Source organism: Ovis canadensis, chromosome 10, assembly GCF_042477335.2.
Source record: "Ovis canadensis isolate MfBH-ARS-UI-01 breed Bighorn chromosome 10, ARS-UI_OviCan_v2, whole genome shotgun sequence".
NCBI lineage: Eukaryota > Metazoa > Chordata > Mammalia > Artiodactyla > Bovidae > Ovis > Ovis canadensis.
In genome coordinates this window covers 40,138,797-40,164,089 of record NC_091254.1, presented here as the reverse complement: position 1 = coordinate 40,164,089, position 25,293 = coordinate 40,138,797, and the positions used below count along the sequence as shown (strand labels likewise).

At 36.3% G+C, this 25,293-nt stretch overlaps 1 protein-coding gene across 5 annotated transcripts in view; it reads left to right on the top strand.

Moving 5' to 3' along the window:
• Positions 1 to 25,293, top strand: part of NBEA (neurobeachin) — a 669,183-nt gene that overhangs the window by 539,452 nt on the left and 104,438 nt on the right. For all 5 annotated transcript variants that reach the window (XM_069601566.1, XM_069601568.1, XM_069601567.1 and 2 more), the window contains exons 43-44: positions 3,016 to 3,131; positions 17,520 to 17,632. In XM_069601566.1, coding sequence (XP_069457667.1) covers positions 3,016 to 3,131; positions 17,520 to 17,632 — 229 coding nt within the window. The remainder of the gene's footprint in view (positions 1 to 3,015; positions 3,132 to 17,519; positions 17,633 to 25,293) is intronic.

The following is a 25,293-nucleotide window of genomic DNA, read 5'->3' as shown; positions in this document are numbered from 1 at the left end:
AATGATAGAAAAATACTGACAAAGAATTTGTCCGTTTTCTAGACTCCATACTGATTGTCATTGTTTGGTTAATGTATTGCTATTTTCTATTCAGACGGTTATTATAATCAATAAATTTTGAGTGTAGTTAGATTCTTTACTGATTAAGAATCTACCACATTGCATATATAGTTAATGATTTTAAATGGTCACCATTTGTTATAATACTTAGTATTTTTTTCCAGAAGGCAATTTTATCTTCTTCTTATTCCCCAGTTGTAAAAGGATTTTTTGTAGCCCAATATGTACCAACTATACTCATTCAAATGTCTAAATGTTTATAGGATATTTTTAATAGCCCTATTGATTTACTGTTTATCATTTTGCTGCTTCTTATGATTGAACTTATATATTTATTTTTTGAATTTCATCTCTCTTTAGCCATTATGTTTTTGAGGGATAGAAATCCAATAACCGAAGTCATTTGGTTTATACTTTATTTAGATCCCACTCTAGTTCAAGTATTGTTAAATGCTAAGGACATAACAGTATGTATAACATAGTTCCTGCTCTCAGCGAGTTTATAGTAGAAAAGAGAGAGCAGTAAACAGGAAAAACTGGTCCTTTCCATGAACTTGCTAATAATAATCTGATTTTCTAAATTCATTTTGTATGCCTGTATTTTTCTTCACAACTACATGCTCTAAGAATGACATGATAACCTTCTCCCACGAGTCTCATTATTTATCCTTATCACAATTTGTTTGGTCATGGTTTTTGAGTGTTTTTGGTGCTCAGGATTATTTCCATATCAGCAGCTTTCTTCTTAAATTTTCTAGGTTTAAAATGTCAACAAATAAATTTACAACTTTATTCTATGCTTTGCTTTTAGCAGACTAAGCATGCTGCTGGTAAGAATTTTAGTCAGATTAGCAAGAATATGATTACAATAGTAATCCAGTGAAAGCTGGACTAAGCACATAATTATAATAGTGACAAATACAAATTGGGTCAATATAGTTTATTAATTGATAATTCAGAAAATATTTTAGCATGTTGCTATGATAAATCCAGAATCAAGGCTAAAATTTATAACATAAATAATTGTGTCAGTGAGAGTATCTGGCCTGGAAAATTTTTGAATAGTGGTGCTAGAATGGCTTAAAATCTGGAAGCCCTTTTAGTAGCCCTGTGAAAATCATATTGCCAGTTAATTGAAAAGTGTACTAAGATATAGTATTTAAGTATGCAATATATATTCCCCTGACCATTGCAATTAGAATTATATAGTTCTTATGGAATCCTTAGGATCTATTATCTCAGGTATATATAACTAGGAAAGCTCCAAAAATGTTAACATGTGACCAAGCTGCTGCAAAATATTAACATTTTAAGCATTGAGTTAGACATAATTATTTTTTAAATTCTTAATTCAAATTTTAATTTGACACACCGAGTTTATTCCCATTCTTCCTTCTTCCTTACTTTTCTTCAACCCCTGTATCTTGGGTTTCTCTGGTGGCTCAGTGGTAAGAAATCCGCCTGCCAATGCAGGAGACACAGGTTCAGTCCCTGGGTTGGGAAGATCCCCTGGAGAAGGAAATGGCAACACACTCCAGTATTCTTGCCTGGGAAATCCCATGAACAGAACTTGGCTGACTACAGTCCATGGGGTCGAAAAAGATTGGACATGACTTAGCAACCAAGAGGCTTAGCTCTTGGCATGGTTATTAAGATCTCATGTGAGTGTAAACATGACAATAAAACATGGAAGATAAAAATAGTCTTAGGTCCACAGCTCCCACCATGGAGCCCTAAGATATCACAGTGAACTCTCAGGCCTACTGCAGGGCATTTTATGTTTTTTTAGGGAAATACAGCAACATCTATCAAATGCTGCATGAACTCAGCTCAACTTAGTTCTAATCTTCAACATTTGATGGCACTGCATTCTTGTATTCTTTTTGATGACATCTTAGCTTTGTGAAACTAATTTTCAGGGGTTGCTGTGGTTTAAAAAAGGAACAGGCACTTCATGAAAATTCATGTGGGATAGGAAATGAAAATGGTAGTGTCAGGTATGATTCCCAGGTTTAAGAAGCTGTACAGTGCCCAACAGGTGTGCACTGCACCCCTTTAGTAAGTAATTGGGTTATTTAAGAAGGAAATAAAATACTATTTTTCTTTCAGTTTTTGAATATTGTATTCTCAGATAGCTACTAAGTTGTTATGGCTCAAGTGTTAAGTTATTTAGACCTAACTACTCAATAAAGAGAACTGTTAGATGTTTCTCTTGAGACACTGAAGGTGGCACAAATTCAAAACGTTTGGGCACTTCTTTGTTAAGTGGTGATTGTTTTAGAAACTCAGCCTTATCATGCTTTCACAAAATCAGTCAGCTTTTAGAGAAACACATGCCTTCAAAGGTTCATAATTTACACACATTCTCCTGACTTACTCTCTTAAGATATTCCTAAGTTCCTTCTTCTATTCCTATATTTTCAAAGATATTCCTATATTTTCAAAATTCTCAGTTGTTTGCTTTTGACCTTCTAGAGGATTATGTGTCATGTGGTTAGAGGCTGTGCTCATGTGCACACGCTGTGGGGAGACAGGCTTAAAAAGTTCAGTGGGGTCATTATTATATAAGGTTTGAGTCAAATGCTTATAAGCTGCTACCTGACCATCTACCTAGCATCTTAGCATGGGGTAGGTTTGCTGTGTTGTTTAAAAGCTACTTTGACTGATTTTGAGTACAGTTTCGCCTTTTTTGTTCTTGTTGACTTGTAAAATATCCATTTGGAGCAATGTTATACAAATAGGTGCTTTCATATTGATTTATTCTAAGTAAATATGTGTATCTTCTCTGTAATAGATTTTTTCAAATATTGCTAATTCTACAACTAAAACTTTTTTGTAATTTATCTAAGAAGGATAAACCATACGTCAAATTATATCCAATCCATATATTAGTTATCATTTGACTTTTAAAGGTTATGAGTTTAAAGAAACTGTTATAATTTGCTTAATTGCTAGGAGGATATCACTGGCCACTCCTCGACAGCTTTATAAATCTTCCAACATGACTCAGCGCTGGCAAAGAAGGGAAATTTCAAACTTCGAATATTTGATGTTTCTTAATACTATAGCAGGTAAGACATCTCATTCTTTAATCTCACAATATGTTTATGTTCATCAAAATCCTCGATAATGTGACTTGATGGAATACATTGTTCTCCTTGGAATTCAAATACAGCGTCAGAATAAATATTGAAGCACTCATATTAAATTGCTATCAGAAACTATACAAGCTAGCACTAAGGTTTAGTTGCATTTTATTGTTGAAGGAGCTTTTCCTTACTCTCCTTCAGCCATTTCCTTTGCTGACAGCTTTGTCTGAAGGTTTATTAGAGTCAACAAACCATTGCCAGAGAGTGTCTGGAAATAATAATGGGAAAATGTAATTTCACTACTTTGTCATTCTCATCAGTAGCAGCTAGACAGGAGAATAACAACAGGATTCTGCCTAGTACAGATGTCACCTGGATTGTGGCATGGTTGGGTTACAACATGTTTTATTCCTTAAAATCTTCAAATGAGAATATAAAATCAGATCGCATTTCTGAATGATGAGTAACTGCCATCAACTTTAGCAATACCATGCTTGTAAATTAAGAGAGGGTAGTGCTGAATCAGTGGTCATCAGTGGCTGAGTATGTCTATGAGATTTAAGTACCTCTTTCTTTTTTTTAAGTTAGGCTCCAAAACCCTTATTCAAGGCCTTTGAATTACAAAGAGTTTGCTTCTGTAAATCAGGCTCTACAAAAACTTTTATTTTATAATAAGATAAATTTATGTAACTATGCAGTGCATATGTATATGATTATTCTTTTTTATGAATGAATGCTCAGAACTATGGATTTAGAGCCCTGTTCTCTGAATCACTGCTTAAAAGGATAACTGTGTAGTATAGCGCTTTTATAATCTATTATATATGTATGAATATGAACACTATAGTCTTATATTAAATATGGATGATATAGATATGTATTAAATAGACAAAATAACTCAATTTGTTGACATAAAGTGATAAAAAGTTGTTTAAAATGGTTTTGTATTTTAATCATTTACTACATATTATGGTATTAATGCCTTTGCAAAATAGGATGTTAGAGGTACAACCAAAGAATGGTTGTATTACATATATTAATTTTTATTGTATACTTTATACACACATATCCATTATATAGGTATATCTTCGTTACATATTTATATATACTCACATAATAGTCTATACAATGTATATATCTTTAAAAAACCTATTTACTTACTCCAAAATAAAGGAAATATGTTTACTATTTAATTAATACATACTATATACATACAGATAGTATAATGAACTTAAACATCTGAAATGTAAAGAACCTAATTTCATTAGTATATTTAGGTAAACAGCATGATGTAACATAAGTATCATTGCCAAAGTGAAAAAGGATAGAATATCAAATCTTCCAACCTCCTGTCTTAGACCATAGGTGAAATTTCAAGTTTTAACTTTATCTTGGACTTTAAATCTTTTGGTAGGCATGTTTGATATTTCTTTGCATATGTTTTAACAACTGATATGTTTAGTCATATATCATCTTGTCTTATACTATTGCTTGTAATATTTTCTTGCTTTCCCCACTGTTTTTTCTTTGACCACTTAAATGAATTTCTGCCTATTTTTTTAGAGATTTATAACATAAGCTTTTTAAATCAGTCCTATGCAAAATAAGAACTTTCACTCAATGTGCTTCTTATTCATTGCTTATCTTTGTCAATATAATTTGCTACCAGAATCCATATTATTATGAAACACTTGTTTTTGGAGTCCATATATTTTTGCATATTAAGAATGGTTTGACTTTTTATTAAAATCTTCTCATTATTACAGTATATTGTTTTCAGCTACATGGATCTTTGGGGCTTCCCTGGTAAAGAATCCTCCTGCAATGCAGGAGACCCAGGTTTGATCCCTGAGTCAGGAAGATCCCCTAGAGAAGTAAATGGCAATCCGCTCCAGTACTCTTGCCAGGAGAATTCCATGGACGGAGGACCCTGTTGGACTACAGTCCATGGTGTCACAAAGAGTCAGACACAACTGAGCAACTTTCACTTTTCACATGGATCTTTACCTGATTTTTCAGGATAAAGTTCTTTTTTTTTTCCCTCTGCAGTATTCTTCCATATTCCCTGTGTTTGGTTTCTGTATTATCTATCCTTCAAAGATCTGTCAAAACTCGTGATCTGTCATGTGTCATAGATAAGCATATGACTTTTCCCCCTTGATTCTGGTACCTTATTGGAGCTTTTGGAATTAAAACTGGAAGACGTGGTGGTATGCCTCACTCCTAGTTCAGTTTCCAGTGGAGCTGGCATTTTTCCTAGAAGGTTTTGCTGTTCTAAAATGGAATTCTCTCTGCCTGTCCTCTGGATGGAGTGTTATCTAGTTGGTTATGTTAAAGGACACATCTAGTCTCCATCCCTTCTCACTGCCTTTTACTTATGTCAGCTACATTTCCCAAAGTGTGGTGCACAGTTCCACCTGTAACCACTACCTACTTCATGCCTGTTGCTTTCTGGCAGTTTCTCTAACTCTAGAAGAATTGCAGTCTTGATAGAGATAACATCATGATCTGGTCTAAAAGCTTCCCTGCCCAGTATGAAGTGAAAGTGTTAGTCGCTCAGTGGTCTCCAACTCTTTGTGACCCCATGGACTCTAGCCCTCCAGGCACCTCTGTCTGTGGAATTTCCCAGACAAGAATACTGGGGTGGGTTGCCATTGCCTTCTCCAAGGAATCTTCCCAACCCATGGATCAAACTCAGGCCTCCTGCACTGCAGGCAGACTCTTTACTGTCTGAGCCACCAGGGAAGCCCACCCTGAGCAGTATAGACAGAGGTCTTCTTTCTGGTTGGGACAGTCTTTGGGTTTCTGAGCCAGGACACACAGATAGTAAGGGGAATTGGAGTGTCTTCTTAACTTCTTTTGAATAATTGGGGTCTGTTTTATTTGGTGACATTAAAAATGTATAGACCACAGTGTTAGTCAGTGTTAGTCACTCAGTTGTGCCCGGCTCTTCGCGATCCCATGAACTGCAGCCCACCAGGCTCCTCTGTCCATGGGATTTTCCAGGCAAGGATACTGGAATGGGTTGCCATTTCCTTCTGCAGGGGGTCTTCCCAACCCAGGGATTGAACCCGGGTCTCCTGCACTACAGGCAGATTCTTTACTGACTGAGCTACAAGGGAAGCCTCAGGTGTTTTTTGAAAGAACGTATTGGATATTTTCCTTAATATGATTATAACTAAACATTAAAGTCTGTCTATTGTAGACAATAGAGTAAAAAGAAGTATAAAGCGGGTGAAGAGTCTCCCTGCAATATGGGAGACCCAGGTTCAATCTCTGGGTTGGGAAGGTCCCCTTGCAAAGGAAATGGCTACCCACTCCAGTATTTTTGCCTGGAGGATCCCCATGGACAGAGGAGCCTAGTAGACTATAGTCTATGGGGTCGTGACGAGTTGGACACAACTGAGCAACTTCATATTTACATTTAGGAATCAGAGCATTGCAACTAGTCAGGTGAATGAAATATACATAAGGGAGCATTTTAAGACAGCTGATGGTTAAGTGTTGAATAAGTGCTGTAAATAGTGAATGGTGCAAGAGCTAAGCAGACCAGGTGAATTTTAAGGATGTGTTTGGGGAGGAAAAAAAAAAAGAAAGAACAGAGCTTTACAAATTTCTGCCAGTTGAATATGTGATATGTGTTCAGTAGACATGAGTATCACAGCTTGGCTACTACTGGAGCTATTGGTTATCAGCCAGACTATAAAGAGCCTAAAACTAGGAGTCAGTATAGTTTCATAGTAGAAGGCAATGCAATATGAAATTTTAGAAAAATTAAACTGATAGCTATATTTCACATGAATCAGGAATCAGATTCCTTAACATTAGGAAGAGCTATTAGGAGAGGCTTTAGGACTCTAGATATGAAATCGACTTGTTCATCATTTTAACAGTTACTGAACACTTCTACTATGTGGCATGTACTGTGTTTGGTACTAACACTTCAGAGGAGAGCACTGCATGGTTTCTGCCTTTGAAGGGGTCATGGTATGCTCAGGAAAACAGATATGAATACCAGCAATTCCAGCAAAAAGTAATACTTATTATAATGAGAAAATATACAAAGCTATTGGTCTTTCCTGGTAGCTCAGCTGGTAAAGAACCCACCTGCAATGCAGGAGACCCCGGTTTGATTCCTGGGTCAGGAAGATCCGCTGGAGAAGGGATAGGCTACCCACTCCAGCATTATCAGGCTTCCCTTATGGCTCAACTGGTAAAGAATTCGCCTGCATTGTGGGGGACCTGGGTTCGATCCCTGGATTGGGAAGATACCCTGGAGAAGGGAACGGCTACCCACTCCAGTATTCTGGTTGCAAAGTCGGATGCGACTTTCACTTTCATTTGAAGTCTTAAATCCAGAAGGCAATATACTTACAGGAAAAGTTTCTTGTAGTCTTTTCATAGGCTTCTCTCATAGGCAACATTTAAGTTAAAAATTGAAATAGAAATAAGAATTCACTAGAAAGTAAAGCAGAAGTCATTCCAAGAAAAAAGAAAATGTGGGCTCAAAAATTGGATTACAGTTGTTGTAACAAGTATGGCAGGGAAAAAAAGTAAATAATTTAATGCACAGTGTCATTATACAGAAAGTAGAAGTCACTGTAATATACTCTAGTTTGCTGCTGCTGCTGCTGCTGCTAAGTCGCTTCAGTCGTGTCCGACTCTGTGCGACCCCATAGACAGCAGCCTACCAGGCTCCCCCGTCCCTGGGATTCTCCAGGCAAGAACACTGGAGTGGGTTGCCATTTCCTTCTCCAATGCACGAAAGTGAAAAGTGGAAGTGAAGTCACTCAGTTGTGTCCGACCCTCAGTGACCCCATGGACTGCAGCCTTCCAGGCTCCTCCACCCATGGGATTTTCCAGGCAAGAGTACTGGAGTGGGGTGCCATTGCCTTCTCCGTACTCTAGTTTACTTGTTTACAAAGTAGGTCCCCGCCCAGCAGTATTAATATCACCTGGGAACTTAGAGACGCAAAGTTTCAGATTCCTTCTCAAACAAACTGAGTCAGAAACTTGAAGTGAGGCCCAGCACTCTGCATTGCAGGGAGCCTTCTAGGTGGTTCTTATGCTTAAAGTTTGACCATGATTGGTCTAACCGTTTAAGATCTAATTATCAAAATAAGATTTACATATGAAAGCATATAGAACATACAAGAAAGCATGCAGTCAAGTGTCATTAACTGTAATAAAAATTTAGAGAAGTGAGAGATTAATATGACCTAGTCTAATCAAGGGAAGCCTCATAGAAAAGATGGGCTTTGAATGTATTCTAAGGATTTTGTCATACATAGACAATTAGGTGGATAAAATGAACCTTCATATAAGAGTAGAATGACAACCTGAAAAAGTTATAAAATACATGCAGAGGTACTCACCCTGCATGTATTCCTGCAAATTCTTCCTTTGCAAAACTTCGTCTTGAAGTTCTAAGTAGAGGAGCCAGTTTATATTGAGCACCAGCATTAGTTAAGCCGAAGAACTGATGCTTTTGAACTGTGGTGTTGGAGAAGACTCTTGATAGTCCTTTGGACTGCAAGGAGATCAAACCTAAAGGATCAAATCCTAAAGGAAATGAGTCCTGAATATTCATCAGTCCTGAAAGGACAGATGCTGAAGCTGAAACTCCAATACTTTGGCCATCTGATGCGAAGAACTGACTTCTTGGAAAAGACCCTGATGCTGGGAAAGATTGAAGGCAGGAGAAGGGGACAACAGAGGATGAGATGGTTGGATGGCATCACTGACTCGATGGACATAAGTTTGAGCAAACTCCAGGATTTGGTGATGGACAGGGAGGCCTGGCATGCTGCAGTCCATGGGGTCACAAAGAGTTGGACGTGACTGAACTGAACTGAACCAGCATTAAAGAGTTGGGTGATGCTTTTATAAAGAAGCTTCACCAAAGCCACTATTGAGTACTTGATTAGGAAGCAGCTAGAATTACCTATTTTCCTGAATTGTGAAGAATATCATATATATCCATTCATCTCTTCTTTTTTTAAATTTTTTTTTAATTTTTATTTTTACTTTATTTTACTTTACAATACTGTATTGGTTTTGCCATACATTGACATGAATCCACCACGGGTGTACATCATCTGTTAATGGAACACTTTTCACAGTTCTTTAAAGGCAGGACTCTAAAGGATCCTAGAATAAAGGGAACTATAAAGATGTTAAACTGTACCAGGACCACTTTTACTAACACAGTTCTACTAAATAATCATGTTGTTTCATTGCACAGTTTTAGGGATATAGTTATTGTTCAATAAATACTTAAGTCAATTGATTGAAACTTTAGATTTATCAGTGTTCTTACTGACACATTATATTTAATTTCCTGGGTAACCCAAAGGCAACAAATGGTTGGCTTATATTTTATCATAGTCTTCTTTAAACATTTCTTTAATTACTCTTAATATTAAGATTCAGGAAAAATATTTTTATTATTTCTTTGTTAAGTCTTATTATTTCTTTTTTAAACACTTCTTTAATATTAAAAGCAGCATTCAGAAAAAAATGGTAAAAGTTAATGTTTATTGAGACATTTATAATGTTGCAAACACTGTTTCCTTCTAAGTGTTTTCCATTAAGTGTTTTCCTTAGTGTTTCCACTAAGTGGTTCTAAGTGTTTTAGGTGTATTTACTCATTTAGTCCTAACAATAGCCCTGGTCCTTAACCCCATTTCACCAATGAGGAGATGAGGTACAGAGAAGTAAATAACTTGTCCACGTCACAGAACTAATTAGTGAAGTCGGGATTCTAATATAGGTGGTTTAGCTGTAGAGCATCATTCAACTTCTGTACCACACTGTCTCAGGATATTCATGGTGCTGTGCAATTTTTACCTCATCAGCCTTAATCCATAGCTACTTTTAAGACTGAAAAAAAATTAATGATTCTTCAGTTCAGTTCAGTCGCTCAGTCGTGTCCGACTCTCTGCGACCCCACGAATCACAGCATGCCAGGCCTCCCTGTCCATCACTTTTAATTCGTATTTCATCAAAAGAACGTCTGACATTTATTTACCATCATGACTTTTGTCCATAGGGATATGCTAGCAATAGATCTGGGCCTTGAATTATTATCTCTAATGTAGACCCTGGTTCATGTTCAGTTGGGTCTCAGATCCAGAGAAACAAACTCTGAGACAGAAATGTGCAGGAAGTTTATTGGAGAGTATCCTTGGGATCAGTGTCTGTAGGGGAGTGAGGAAAGTAGAACAGAGCAGGAGAACTTGAGCCCCAGAGTAACTGCAGGAAAGGCCTCAGCAGGTCCCACAGGAAACCAGAAGCTGGGATACCTTTCAGAGATGTCTTGCTCTGAGGCAAGGTGGCCAGGCCTTTGTTACCTACAGTTAGCAGTCAGTGGATGGAGACTCCCGGGAAGGACATAGAACCTTGGGTGAGAGGGCTTTCTTCTGATGATAATGACTCCCGGGGAATGCCGCCAGCCACGACATGACAGGAGCCACACAGTCACCAACCCCACATCCAGGATGGAGTGGTTCTCAGAGTCACCTGGAGGGCTTGCTGAAACACAGGTTTTGATTCAGTAGGTTTAGGGTGGGGCTTAAAAGTTTGTATTTCTAATAAGTCCCCAGGTGATCCTGATGCCACTGCTCCAGTGTCCACATTTAAAGAACCGCCATGTTACACCTATATTCTTACAATATACCTTACAATATACCTTACAATAATTGTCTTAATCTCCTGTAGCATTCACACCTTCTCTGGCACTATCTGTCCTATGAATGTTGGCACTTCAAGTAATGTGCCCTTAACATTTTATGTCTGTATCACTTCTTTCCAATAAGATTATGAAGTCAAAGTTTTGCTCTATAAACTCTCATCAAATTGAGCTGATTTAATGTTCATACCCTGTGTTTGCATGATTTTATAATCTATTATGTGAATGCACTAGAATCGCTGGATGAGGGATTCTTTAATTTCCTGGATCAGACAGAAGAGTTACAGAATAGAAACCGAGTGAGAAGATGAAACAACTCTTTCTGGCTTCAAGTTTTTTAAATTATGGGTCAATGTGACTTAATAAATCCACATGTTCTGTAAGAAATATTCTAGTAATTCTCCTATAATCTCAGATTTACCATTTATCTCCATAACGTTAACATGAAATGTGAATTACATTTTATGACTCATTTCTTGCTGTCCGTTTCTTGAGGTCTCTCATACTTGGACAATTTGTCTTTTCTCCTTCGTAGATTCTTTTAAAGATAAGACTAAAGCAGACAGAAGCAGTGTCCTAGTATTAATACAGTATGTAGATTGTTAGACCCTCATGTGACATATGTGTATATATATATATATATATATATACAATTGCATATAAATAGTTTATATATGTGCATTTTGTAAAAATACTTCACATAGTAAAAGAAGCTTATCAAATATTCAAAAAACATACTGTTTTGAAAAGTCACCTAGAGGCCTGCAAATGTTTTCATGGCCTTTATTTTGTTATATTTATAAATTTAACAAATACACTATAGAAAAATGGAAATATAGAAAATTATAATTTAAAATATAATTTTAAAATTTAATAATAAACTTAATTTAAAATTTTTAACATTTAATTTAAATAATTTAAAAATTTTATCAGTCCTAAGTCTAGCCATAAATATCATATTTAAGATTTTGGTGATTTTTCTGTGTGTGGTAATCTTTAGGAATCTGCTACACCTAAAGGTTTACATTCTATTCTTCCCATCTCATTAAATAGTATTTGAAAGCATAATCTTTAAAACTACATGAAAGTCTAGCATAGAACTGTTCTAAAATTTAACTATTTTGAAACAACAGGGTTTTTTTAATTTTTAAAGAACATTAATTTCCAAAGAAATTTAAAGAAATTAATTTTTAAAGAACAAAGCTAGTGGAGGTGATGAAATACCAGTTGAGCTATTTCAAATCCTGAAAGATGATGCTATGAAAGTGCTGCACTCAATATGCCAGCAAATTTGGAAAACTCAGCAGTGGCCACAGGACTGGAAAAGGTCAGTTTTCATCCCAATCCCAAAGAAAGGCAATGCCAAAGAATGCTCAAACTACCGAACAATTGCACTCAACTCACACGCTAGTAAAGTAATGCTCAAAATTCTCCAAGCCAGGCTTCAGCAATACATGAACTGTGAACTTCCTGATGTTCAAGCTGATTTTAGAAAAGGCAGAGGAACCAGAGATCAAATTGCCAACATCCGCTGGATCATGGGAAAAGCAAGAGAGTTCCAGAAAAACATCTATTTCTGCTTTATTGACTATGCCAAAGCCTTTGACTGTGTGGATCACAAGAAACTGTGGAAAATTCTGAAAGAGATGGGAATACCAGACCACCCGGCCTGCCTCTTGAGAAACCCGTATGCAGGTCAGGAAGCAACAGTTAGAACTGGACATGGAATAACAGACTGGTTCCAAATAGGAAAAGGAGTATGCCAAGGCTGTATATTGTCACCCTGCTTATCTAACTTATACGCAGAGTACATCATAAGAAACGCTGGGCTGGAAGAAGCACAAGCTGGAATCAAGATTGCTGGGAGAAATATCAGTGACCTCGGATATCCAAATGACACCACCCTTATGGCAGAAAGTGAAGAAGAACTAAAGAGCCTCTTGATGAAAGTGAAAGAGGAGAGTGAAAAAGTTAGCTTAACGCTCAACATTCAGAAAACTAAGATCATGGCATCCAGTCCCATCACTTCATGGGAAATAGATGGGGGAAGAGTGGAAACAGTGGCTGACTTGATTTTTCTGGGCTCCAAAATCACTGCAGATGGTGACTGCAGCCATGAAACTAAAAGACGCTTACTCCTTGGAAAGAAAGTTATGACCAACCTAGATAGCATATTCAAAAGCAGAGACATTACTTTGCCAACAAAAGTCCATCTAGTCAAGGCTATGGTTTTTCTAGCGGTCATGTATGGATGTGAGAGTTGGAATATAAAGAAAGCTGAGCACCGAAGAATTGATGCTTTTAAACTTTGATGTTGGGGAAGACTCTTGAGAGTTCCTTGGACTGCAAGGAGATCAGCCAGTCCATCCTAGAGATCAGTCCTGGGTATTTATTTGTAGGACTGATGCTGAAGCTGAAACTCCAGTCCTTTGGCCACCTGATGTGAAGAGCTGACTTATTTGAAAAAACCCTGATGCTGGGAAAGATTGAGGGCAGGAGGATAAAGGGACAACCGAGGATGAGATGGTTGGATGGCATCACCTACTCGATGGACATGGGTTTGGGTGGACTCCGGGAGTTGGTGATGGACAGAGAGGCCTGGTGTACTGCGATTCATGGGGTTGCAATAAGTCGGACACGACTGAGCAACTGAACTGAAAGAACATTAAGTTTTGGAAGAGTTTCAGTGATGCTTAGAGTTTGACTAAAAATGTGAGTTCAACCTCTAACTTCCAGAGTTGACCTAAGTTCTCTTTATTGTGCTTCAAAAGATACAGCCTGTGCCTCATTTTGTACTTTATTAGATAAGACTATGAACAAGGAGTTAAAATCTGGCATTGAAAAAAAAAATAGAATAACTGCTAACATAGCTTCATGTGAATGATCCCGTTAGGTTTGGAAGGTTTCTTAAAAAGCTTTCTGAGTTGTTTTTTATATGATCAGCTAATGAATTCAGCACAACTTCCTCAACCCCAACCTTTTTCTCCTGTTTAGCATTTTCCACTTTTTTACTCTGCGATGTACAAGCCCTCCCTGGTTAATTATGTATATATTTAGCTACTGCATGTGTTAGGCTTATTATTGTCATCTAATTAGATGTAACTTGAACTGCTTGCTTCTAGAAAAATCATTAAAAATTCTTTCCTAATGACCTAGAGATGACAAAATGTCTGTAAAGTGTGAAGAAGCAGACAAGCACAGGAACATCGCTCTTAAAGAGTGTTAATCCAGATGCTGCAATCATCTAATTAAACAATATTTTGCTGTCATTAACATTTTCACCAAGGAATTGCAGTTATAATTTCTTTGTCAGCTGTCTCTAGATCACTTTACCTTCAAAACTAAAGTGCCATATAAAAACATTAAATTGGATGGTTTAATTAAAAGTTTTTTTTTTAAGTGAAGAAATGTATCTAGTGTTTCTGAGATCTCATTTACTGTGCTTCACTTTTATTGTTTGAGTAGATTAGTATCATAAGCTTATGATATTTAATATTCGTCTTCCAAGATAAGTCTTTATAAGCATAGTTAGTACAAAAAAAAAAAAGCTTTTCACTTATTACTACTGGGAAAAGAAAGGAACCCTACCAATTACAGCACAAGGTTATTTACTAAATTCCAATTATCCAAAAAAATTCATAAATACCTATGTTTACCAGAACCTAACAGGTATTACTTTGAAAATATTTCACTTTTATGGTTAATTTTGTAAACAGCAGTTGTTGTTTTGTTCCATTTCACAAAGATGTCTAGTAAAATAATTAAAAATAATAATGCTAATTTGTGGCTAAAACTTATAAATGGAAAATACCAGAGTACCAACTTCATCCATGAGGGTTTTAAATACATGAGTTTTTAATTAAAATCAAGAATACGTATTTACTGTCTATGTTGCAAAGCTTTTATGTGGAGATTTTTATATAAAAAGATTTGAATGTAACTGTCAGAACAGCTATTTATATTGTTTATTGTATTTATTAGATTTAAAATGGCTTTAGTAATTTAAAACTTACCAAAGCATTTATTTTTAAAGAATCTTCCAAAGATTATTAAAAGTGAATTACAAAAAATGCAGGACAGGTTAAGTATGGTGAGTTGTGACTGTTGGCAGCCATCAATTTGTGTGTGTGTGGTAAAGAGTATACTTTCTTTTTAAAAATTTTTCTCTAAAAATAGCATTATGTCTTTTATTAGAAAATCATTTCTAGAAAAAGCCAGTGTCTTCAAGTATGGTCTCTATTTTTATGCTGTTTGTGCTTAAACAATACATTTAAGTACTGAGTTAATGTAAATTGGCATTTTATTTATTTTATTTTGACAGTTTTTCCTTCTTATGAAATGTCATCAGAAATTTTTAAAAAATATAACTTTCAGCTGTTCATTTATTTATATAAGTAATATGTTACATAAATAACATCAAATTAATCTCGGAAAATACACATATATTGGAAGACCTCGCTTTCATTAAAATCTATAGATTTTTAAGGAGAATGGTAACTGAAAGAATGGCAGAGCACTAAATATGCCAGGGAGAGATAGCTCTGCCCAGCCAGGCTAGATGCCCTGTGTATGTACAAGCGTAGAAAACACCCCTGGGAGTCATCAGGGGTCCTAGGTTAACATGAACGTGAACTCTCAGTAATAATATTAAATTTTAGAATTTCACACTGTGTATCTTAAAGTGACTGCTTTAGAAGAATGTCTCCATATTCTGCTAAAGAAAAACTTTAATTAAAAGGTTCCAAATTCTTGTTTACTCTCATCACTGTTATTCATCACAATAGAGTTGCAAAGCATGAAGTAAGCACATTCATTGGCTGCCAGTATGCCCTTCTAGTGGTTTAACATGCATGCTCATGAGGCCATTCTCTCTCTTGTGCACTTCTGTGCCTTTACACAGTCCTTATCCTGCAGTTTCCATTCTTTATTTGGCTTATGTTTGTTCATCTTTTAAAATCTAGCTCACTTTATCCCATTTTTATCACATATATATTCATTCCTTCAACAGATATCCATCAGACAAACAGAATATTCAACACACAGAGTTTTGCTTTTTATTTTTAAAGTTCAAACCCTACATTTTGGAGTTTACAGGACTAGTGGAGAAGCAGACAAATATTAGCTGTAATACATCTGCAGCAGTGCTATGGCAGAGAACAAAGAGGAAGTCCCAACATTACTCTCATCTCGTTTCAGGAAATGCAAAGTAGGAGTGACATTCTGCCTTCTTTCAATTGCCTTCATATATGATAAACACCTACATTAATTTATGCATTTAAAACAATAGGTATTTTTGTTGTAAGATGCAGAGATTCGCATAAGAACAGATAAAACAATCACCCAATAAAATGTTTACTCAGTAAATTAATTAATTTGATTTCATGCTTATAATTGTTAACAGATTTAGTTCTTCCTCAGATTATGTGGTTTTTTTTTTCTATTTCACGATCAATGACCAATTGCTACAAGAGTAGGTATCATTTCATGTCAGTTCTCGAAGACAGATAGGAAAATGTATGTATATGTATGCTACTGTTTTACTAATATGGTGTGTGCAACAAGGTGTACAAGATGAAATCCTTATCACTAATATCAGGGAAATGGATGTTTTTTATGGGTTTGAATGGAAATCTAGAAAGTCATATGTTCAATTCATATCATATTTTTATAAGAAACAATCTTGTCCAACAAAAGTTGTCTTTGGACCCTGTTTCCTTAATCATGTTTCTCTTAATTTCGTCTGATCATTTGTAATTTCAGCATCAGTTTATCAGGGTGAGCCTGTGCTGTGCTCTCCCTAAGTTTTCCACAGCCCCACAGGCTTCAGTATCCTACCCCCGAAAAATTATTATGTCTAAAACTAAAAAACAAACAGGAAAAAATATCCAGCTAGCATTCAGCAGCTCTTGCTAAACTGAAACAACATAATAGGAAAAGAAAATTTGTGAGCTTAAGGAAGTGAAAAAAAACGTGCTTGACATCTGCCCCATTGCTTTTCCATACTGACTTCAGTGCCCTTCCATTAACTTGAAAATTCTCTACTTTGATTGTCAAGAGAAGCACAATGTAGTATTCAGTGTGCTGGCAATAGAATTTTGAGAGATATACTCGGTATAATAGAATACCATCACATGATCTGCAAATAGGCAGGCCAGCTGGTGACCTCCTCCACGATCACTTTCAGGGAACTTGGCCTACAAGGCTCTGCTTCCAAGGTGACAGTAGCATCTTCATCATTTACAGCTGGAAAGAGATGGAACATGGAGCATCCAAGTGCCAAGTTGCAATGCACCAAGCCTGGAGGTGCTGATATCAATTGTGTCACATTCTGTTGATTAGAACTTAAGCCCCATAGCCATAGCTACTCATAAGGGAGCCTAAGAAACATGGTCTAGCCTAGGAAGAAGAGAGATGGATTATGACGGATAGCTAGCAATCACTTCAAGTTATCTTACAAAAAAGTAATTCTCGTTAGTTACTTCTAAATTAATTATTATTGAGTGACTTCACTTGAAACACATCATTATAAGTGCTTTTGATTAAATAAAGACATAGTTCAATAAACAAAAGAGTTACTTTTCTTCTGCAATGCAATACTTGCCTCATTGATTATAAAGACAGTCAACACTTTCCTAAGCAGTTAGTGTATACAGATTTTCATGTCTCTCTTTCTTTACTAGGACGGACATACAATGATCTGAACCAATACCCCGTGTTTCCATGGGTATTAACAAACTATGAATCAGAAGAGCTGGATTTGACTCTTCCGGGAAACTTCAGGGATCTATCAAAGGTAACTTTTAAATACATAGAAGTCAATTTTCTTCGTAAGGCTATATTCTAAAAACATTTCTACCAGAGTATGTATGTTCAATTAGTGTTGTAAGAAAGGTAAAGTTGAATATCTCCTCTTTTTGTACTCAGCATCTAAATTTCATCAATCCTTAGCATAGGAGTTAAGCTATAAGAAGTTAAATTAGTACTAGTATAGACAAAATGAAATGGCTATTTGAGAAATAGCATATGTAAGGAGAGGTTGTTCTGATATTCTAGGTTTTAATGGTTCAGGCCAGAGACTTCAAATTAGTACAAAATATGACCAATAATTTATGTGATATATTTCTTAGATGATAAGACATGTTATCTTAACTGTAGTACATACATACATTGGAGAGTAGCTTTATAAGGATAAAGAAAGTAGGACACAATAATTTATCAAGGATCTGTTAAGATAAAAGAGAGAAGATTTGTCCCAAAAATAGCAAGAAAAAATACATAATGGATGATAAGAATAAAAAGCCAATTTTTGGTTCGTTCACCTCATTTGCTGAGACGAAACTTAATGTGGGATATGAAACTCTTTGAAATTCAGTGAAGAACTAGGTACTCAGCCCCAAAAGCTTCTCTCTAGCCTCAGCTAGTGTCAGAGCCAGGCCATAGAGTTTAGATAGTTTAGCTATTTTAAGCCTCAGCTCATCCACTCTGGATTTTCTGTCTTCCTTAGTTGTCTAGTTTAGTATTCCACAACAGCATGAAAGGCGTATGTGCATATGTGTATACTTTTGGTTTTGGCAGGGAGAGGGTTAAGGAGCTCATGAAAAAGTGTAGCATAAGCCCTGCAAGGCAGGAAAGTGAGCAGTATAACCAATTTAAGTTTAATCTCGCAGTTTTTAACTGAGCACACCTTCTCTTGCCTTTTTTTCTTGCCTTTGAAAATTAGATCCACATAAGTTGAAGTTCTCTATGTCACTGCTTACAGTTGTGGGAGCTGAAGCCATTCTCTTTGCCTCCGTAGCTCCATTTGTAATATGAGAATAAGTCCTACTTCATACAGTTGTGAAGGTCAAATGACATGTGCATTTAAAGAATGTAACATAGTACTTGGATCATAGAAGCACTTCATGAATATGAGCTATTATTACATATGGAATGTTTCTTAGCCTGTGGCTGAAGGCTGTGTACTAATTTTTCCATGTTATCTGCCCTTCACTCTCTAGTTCTTATATTTTATAGGATTTCCTATCAAACTTGCTAGCTCATTGCTGATTTTAGCTGTGCTGTTATAGGTACTCCAGAGACCTAAGGGATCAGTTAGCCAGCATCTTATTGAGAGTCACATAGCTGGCAGAAAAGTGCTAGCAATTGAATTTCAATATGGCTACAGATGTAATAATTTTTCCATTGTGATTGCACTGAACAAAAATCTTTAATCACTTACTGTGTGCAAATAAGTATTCAGACTCAGGCAGAATTCATAAGGCCTGCCCTTCAGAAGCAAATCTGATTATTGATTATCTGAATGATAAAATCATTTTCTGTAAAATTAAATAAGAATGTACTGTATTTTATAGGGAAATACATGAGAGGCAGTAAATAGAGGTTAGGAACAAGAACTCTGTAGCTAGACTGCCTGGCAGATACTAATTCTGCCACTTACTGGCTTTGAGGCTTTAGACAACTATTTCACTTCTCTTTTCCTCAGTTTCCTCACTTGTATAATGAGGCAGTAATAATAGGGTTGTTGTTGAATTGATAAGTGTAAAAATACTGAGAGCACCTGGGGTATAAATATAATATAGTAAATCATTGATATATACTTTGAGTTATCTTTCAAGTTTCAAATAAGGATGATAAATATACACTGTTACATCCTTATTGGAATTAGGATGTTTGAATGGTATGCATTTTTGACATGAATTTCTAATATTGAGGTATAATCTTTAGATGTAAAACAAGACCAAACTAACTTATAAATGTGGAGGTGGAAACTGTTAAATTAGTTCTTTAACAAAATCTTACTAACATGTGTTTTATTTAACATTAATTCAATAGTCGTTATGTATTAGACACTATGTGTGTGTATATATATGTACACACACAGTAAAATGTATAGTGTAGATTCTCATATAGCATCTTACATGAGAATTCCTCTCATGTAGTTTCCTATATAATATAGTTCATTCTTATTTAATTTTACAGAAAATGATTTTATCATTCAGATAGTCATATAGCATATTACATAGTGTTGTAACCTTATGAGTTAACTACTACTATAGGTATTTTAGATTATTTTTAGCAAAGGGAAGAAAACCCTTTTTTTTTTTTTTAATCAACTGGGATATTATGATGAAAGGAGGCTTACAGACCAAAGTTCCTCTCTTTCCTCCATTTACATGTCCATTCTTTCAGTCATTAATTCAAGAAACACCACACACACTTACTGTATTATGTTAAGCCCTGTCCTAGGTGAAGGAGTGTACAGGAGTCAGTAAAGACGTATCTTAGCCATCTTGGAGAGACTCCAGTCCAGAGCTGAGAGGAAGACTCAGACAGTTACCAGAAATCTGGGAATCCAGCATTATGGCAGTAGGTATAGTATGGGCTGGAACAGACTGAAAAAGGCAAGCTCAAGTATACTAAGACATTTGGACTCAAAGGTTCTTGAAACATTATCCCAACCAAAGAAAATATAGCCTTCATCTTGATTAATATGGATGAGATAAGGTATATGGTAAAATATTTGCTGGTAATTATAGATTTTTAGTTTATTCTTATAGAAAAGATAAGTTAAATGAGAAAATCACAATTTCTAAAGTAACTAGAATATGTAAACATTCTTCAAGTTTTTAAAGATGATTTATTTAACCTGTATGCCTTTTTCCAGAACTTTTCCTTTTGTGACCCACATGTGCTCTCCTAATTTTATTTAGTGTTAGATAAATAAAAGAGGTAAACAGACAGCCTAAACAAATTAGGCGACATGAACACTGACTGCTTTTGCAAACATAGAGTCCTTCATATTGTGAAGTTTTGAACCCATGGTTCTTAAAAGATAGATCACTTTTTCTTCAAATTCTACTATGTTCCATTCTTTAGCAGTTTGTTCTTTACATTCTGTCAAAATAACATGATAGGAAAATGGTAGCAAATTAAAACCTTGATCTGTTAATAAATTATTCTTACATTCTTTCCCATGCTTAATTGAATTTCTTAATAGGAACTTCTTACAAATGGGCTAGAAACTGAAAACCATCCTGTATAAAAATCATTAATAAATAAGATTTTAGTGTATGAAAATATATCATATTATATGCCTAATGGGAAAATGATATTTGAAGTATAATATAACTGGAAAGAAAAACTTCAAATGATGCAATATTATTACAGTGAAGAGATTACCATTGAGAAGTGCATGAAATTCTTGTAGTTATAACCAGTACTATGAATGAAATTTTTAATAAAAAGTCTGTTAATCTTCAGGAATTCAAGGAATATTTGGAATATTTGAACAGTAGTATTAACCAGAAACATTCTAAAAGCTCTCCAATAACAAAAGTTTTTCCTACACAAAATTTAGGACCCAAGTCATAATTCCTATCAGTGAATAAACTGTAGAATTTGTTTTACTAAACAACATTTAGAGCCTCAACTAATTTTTACTTCTTTGCTGCATAAAAGTTAAGACATTAAGAAATGGACAGTCCTTTAAAAAGTCACAGATAATTTCTTTTCTATCTTTATACCTCTGCATTGCATTGGTTTCATAAATACTAGTTGTGTCAGGACTTCTGATGAATGTTTCAGATAGCCCAGCTTAAGCAGTTGGCTTGAGCAGTAAATCAACATTATTGGTTCTCACAACTGAAAAATTCAGAGGAGGAAGGTTTGGTTTTCAGTCAAGCTTTTTTTTCTCCGGTGATGCAAATAATGCCACCAAGCACCGAGCTCTTTGTTCCGTTCTGCTCTGCCTTCCCCTCTGTGGGCTTCGTACTCACACTCTGCTGGATGGCCTCCAGTAGCTCCAGGAAATCCCCTTTTAGGAGCAAAATGACCATGACAGTTCCAGACTCATATCGAACTGTCCAAAGAAAGCATCTCACCAAGTTCCTCATGTGAAAGACAAAAGAAACTTTGCTTTCCCGGAAATCCCAGAAAATATCTTCTCACGTGCAAGGCTAAGAGTTGACAAGAGGAATGTTGAATTCCTATACCCTAAAGAAAGGGAGCTTAAACTAACTCACTATTATAAAATATCAAATATACTGTATCTGAAAGTTTCTTCTTTATAGTTTCTGTAATCTATACAATAGCAAATGAACTACAGGTTTGTATACACAGAGCTACTGTGTAAAAGGAACTTTCCAAGGTGCTAAGAGAATTTTAAGATATAGACCTGACTCTCAAGGAATGTTCATTGGTTGTGAAGGAGAAAAAACTAATTGGCAGTAGGTTGCCTATTACATATACAATCTGAACGGGTTACAAGCTGGAATCAAGATTGTGAAGAGAAATATCAACAACCTCAGATATGTAGTCAGTTCAGTTCAATTCAGTCGCTCAGTCGTGTCCAACTCTTTGCAACCCCATGAATCGCAGCATGCCAGGCTCCCTCTCCATCACCAACTCCTGGAGTTCATTCACCCAGACTCATGTGCATGGAGTCGGTGATGCCATCCAGCCATCTCATCCTCTGTTGTCCCCTTCTCCTCCTGCCCCCAATCCCTCCCAGCATCAGAGTCTTTTCCAATGAGTCAACTCTTTGCATGAGGTGGCCAAAATACTGGAGCTTCAGCCTCAGCATCAGTCCTTCCAATGAATACCCACTCTAATGGCAGAAAGCAAAGAGGACTTAAAGAACCTCTTGATGAGGGTGAAAGAGGAGAGTGGAAAAGCTGTGCTTAAAACTAAATGTTAAAGAACTAAGATCATGGCATCTGGCCCCATCACTTCATGGCAAATAGAAGGAGAAAAGGTGAAGCATGACAGATTTCCTCTTCTGGGGTCCTAAAATCACTGAGGATGGTGACTGCAGCCATAAAATTAGAAGACAGTTGCCTCTTGTTAGGAAAGCTATGAAAAACCTAGAGAGTGTGTTAAAAAGCAAAGACATCACTTTGCCAACAGAGATCCATATAGTCAAGGCTGTCATCTTTCCTGTAGTCATGTATGATTGTAAGAACTGGACCGTAAAGAAGGCAGAGTGCCAAAGAATTGATGTTTTTGAACTGTGGTGCTGAAGATGACTCGTGAGAGTCCCGTGGATAGCAAGGAGATCAAACCAGTCAATATTAAGGGAAATCAACTTTGAATACTTACTGGAAGAATTGATGCTGAAGCTGAAGCACCAATACTTTGGCCACCTGATGCAAAGAGCCAACACATTGGGAAAAAACCCTAATGCTGGGAGAGGTTGAAGGCAGAAGGAGAAGAGGGTGACAGAGGATGAGATGGTTGGATGACACCACCAGTGCAATGGACATGAACTTGGGCAAACTCCGGGAGATGGTAAGGAACAGGGAGGCCTGGCATGCTGCAGCCCATGGGGTCATGAAGAGTTGGATACAATGTGGCAGCTGAACAACAATAATTATAATATATGAACCTCCGTGGTGGCTCAGTCGTAAAGAATCCACCTGCCAGTACAGGAGACATGGGTTTGATCCCTGGGTTGGAAAGAGTTCCTGGAGAAGGAAATGGCCAGTATTCTTACCTGGGAAATCCCATAAACATAGGAGCCTGGCAGGCTACAGTCCATTGGGTCACAAAAGAGTTGAGTGTGACTTAGTGACTAAACAACACAATGGTTGTGATATATGATATTAAGTGGAGTCAGAAATAAATTTATCATAATTAATTTAAGCTAGTGAAGCTTAAACTTCAAAGCCCATCAAGTTTCAGGGGCCTCTTCTTATCACTTGCCCCTAATTGTATGTCTATAGCTTTATGCTCCTTTTCTTAAAGAGACCCTCTCCTACAAATTGCTTGTATCATAAAATCCAGATCTACTCTCAGTACAAAGAAGGATCTCTCTCTCAAGGAATCCTGGATGCTTCACTGAAGCAAATGAGAGGGGTATGAAAGGGTGTAAAACATCTATGTACACCTGGGTCTGTTTCTTCCCATAACTGATCTAAGTGCATAATTCAGCTGTTACATGCGTTTCTTACACACTTCCCCAAAATGTTCTGACAATATTAACAAAGCAATGGCCATTTCATTTTTAAGCAGCATCTAATACTTAACAAGAATTCCCTGGTAGCTCAGTTGGTAAAGAATCTGCCTGCAGTGCACGAGACCCAGATTCAACCCCTGGGTCGGGAAGATCCCTTGGAGAAGGAAATTGGCAACCTACTCCAGTATTCTTGCCTGGAAAATCCCATGGACAGAGGAGCCTGGTGGGCTGTAGTCCATGGGGTCTCAAGAATCGCACACGACTTAGCAACTAAACTACCACCAATACTGAACAAAATCACATTGGAAAAATTAGTAATGATATTTTTATAGGATCCAGACAAGAACCAAAAATGAGAAAATAAATAAAAATAATTGCTCTGCCCCAGACATACTTTCCCTGGGGCTTTGGTGCCGTGGGCAGGATAGCGATATGAGTTGGAGATGGCTTTCTTACTCTTCACAAAGTCGGCCTCAGCAGTTATAGAGAGAGGGGAATACTGGAGGTTTCTGTTCTCTGTACTGGCTGCTGGGAAAGGCTAGCTCCAGAATCATCGCACCTTTTCAGTTTTCCTTTATGTGTATCGGTATTAAAATTGAGAGGAGAAAAAGGAGAGGTTGTCAACAGAACATGGAAAGAATATAAGTTATATTCAAATGTAGCTGTCTCACCTGCTGTGCAGACTTAGGCTTGTTTCCTAAGCTCTCTGAACTTCTGTTTGCTCTTCTTTAAAATGAACACAATAGTATTCACATGGAGTTGTGAATTAAGTGCAAAAATGTAGGTAAGGCATCTATCATAATGCCCAACACACAGTGAAATTCAGTGACTAGGGGTCAATAAAGCAAAATTTTCTAATTCTCATTTGAGAGTTTGTGATTGAAAACAATCCAGTGACGAAGATTGGTTTAATTTTATTTTAATAAAATCAAAAGCAACAGTTTTTAATAAAATATGAAATATTTTTCATGCAATAAATAACTGTTTTTTCATCTGTGTAGATTTCCAGGTTAACGAAAGCCTTAAACATCAAATTGCTGGTTAAATGTTTACTTAAATTTGAGATACACATTTATTTAAATGAAATATTTTATTGCATTTATAATATTCTTACTCTTGCTTCACCCACTTAACTGAACAGTTGAAGAGCACAGGAGCAATGAAAGTTCCTCATCAGTAAAATATATTAGACCCCTCTTCAGATTAGACATCACAAGTTTGAGTTTTATTCATTACATGTGCAGGTTAGAGGTCATATGTATTGTTTGACATGATGGACAGCTAATGACACAACCCATCATTGACATATCTTTTCCGTACTCAACCAACACTGAGTGTAGAGATTTTTCTCCAAATTTATACAGGTTTTCTTCATGGAGATGTGACTTTGTGGCAAAATCTATCTTAAAGCATGATGTATGCCACTGCTTCAGTTATCTACATACACCCATGAATTTTACTCTGCAATTACAGTGGTTATGTGGCTTTGACATGAAGCACAG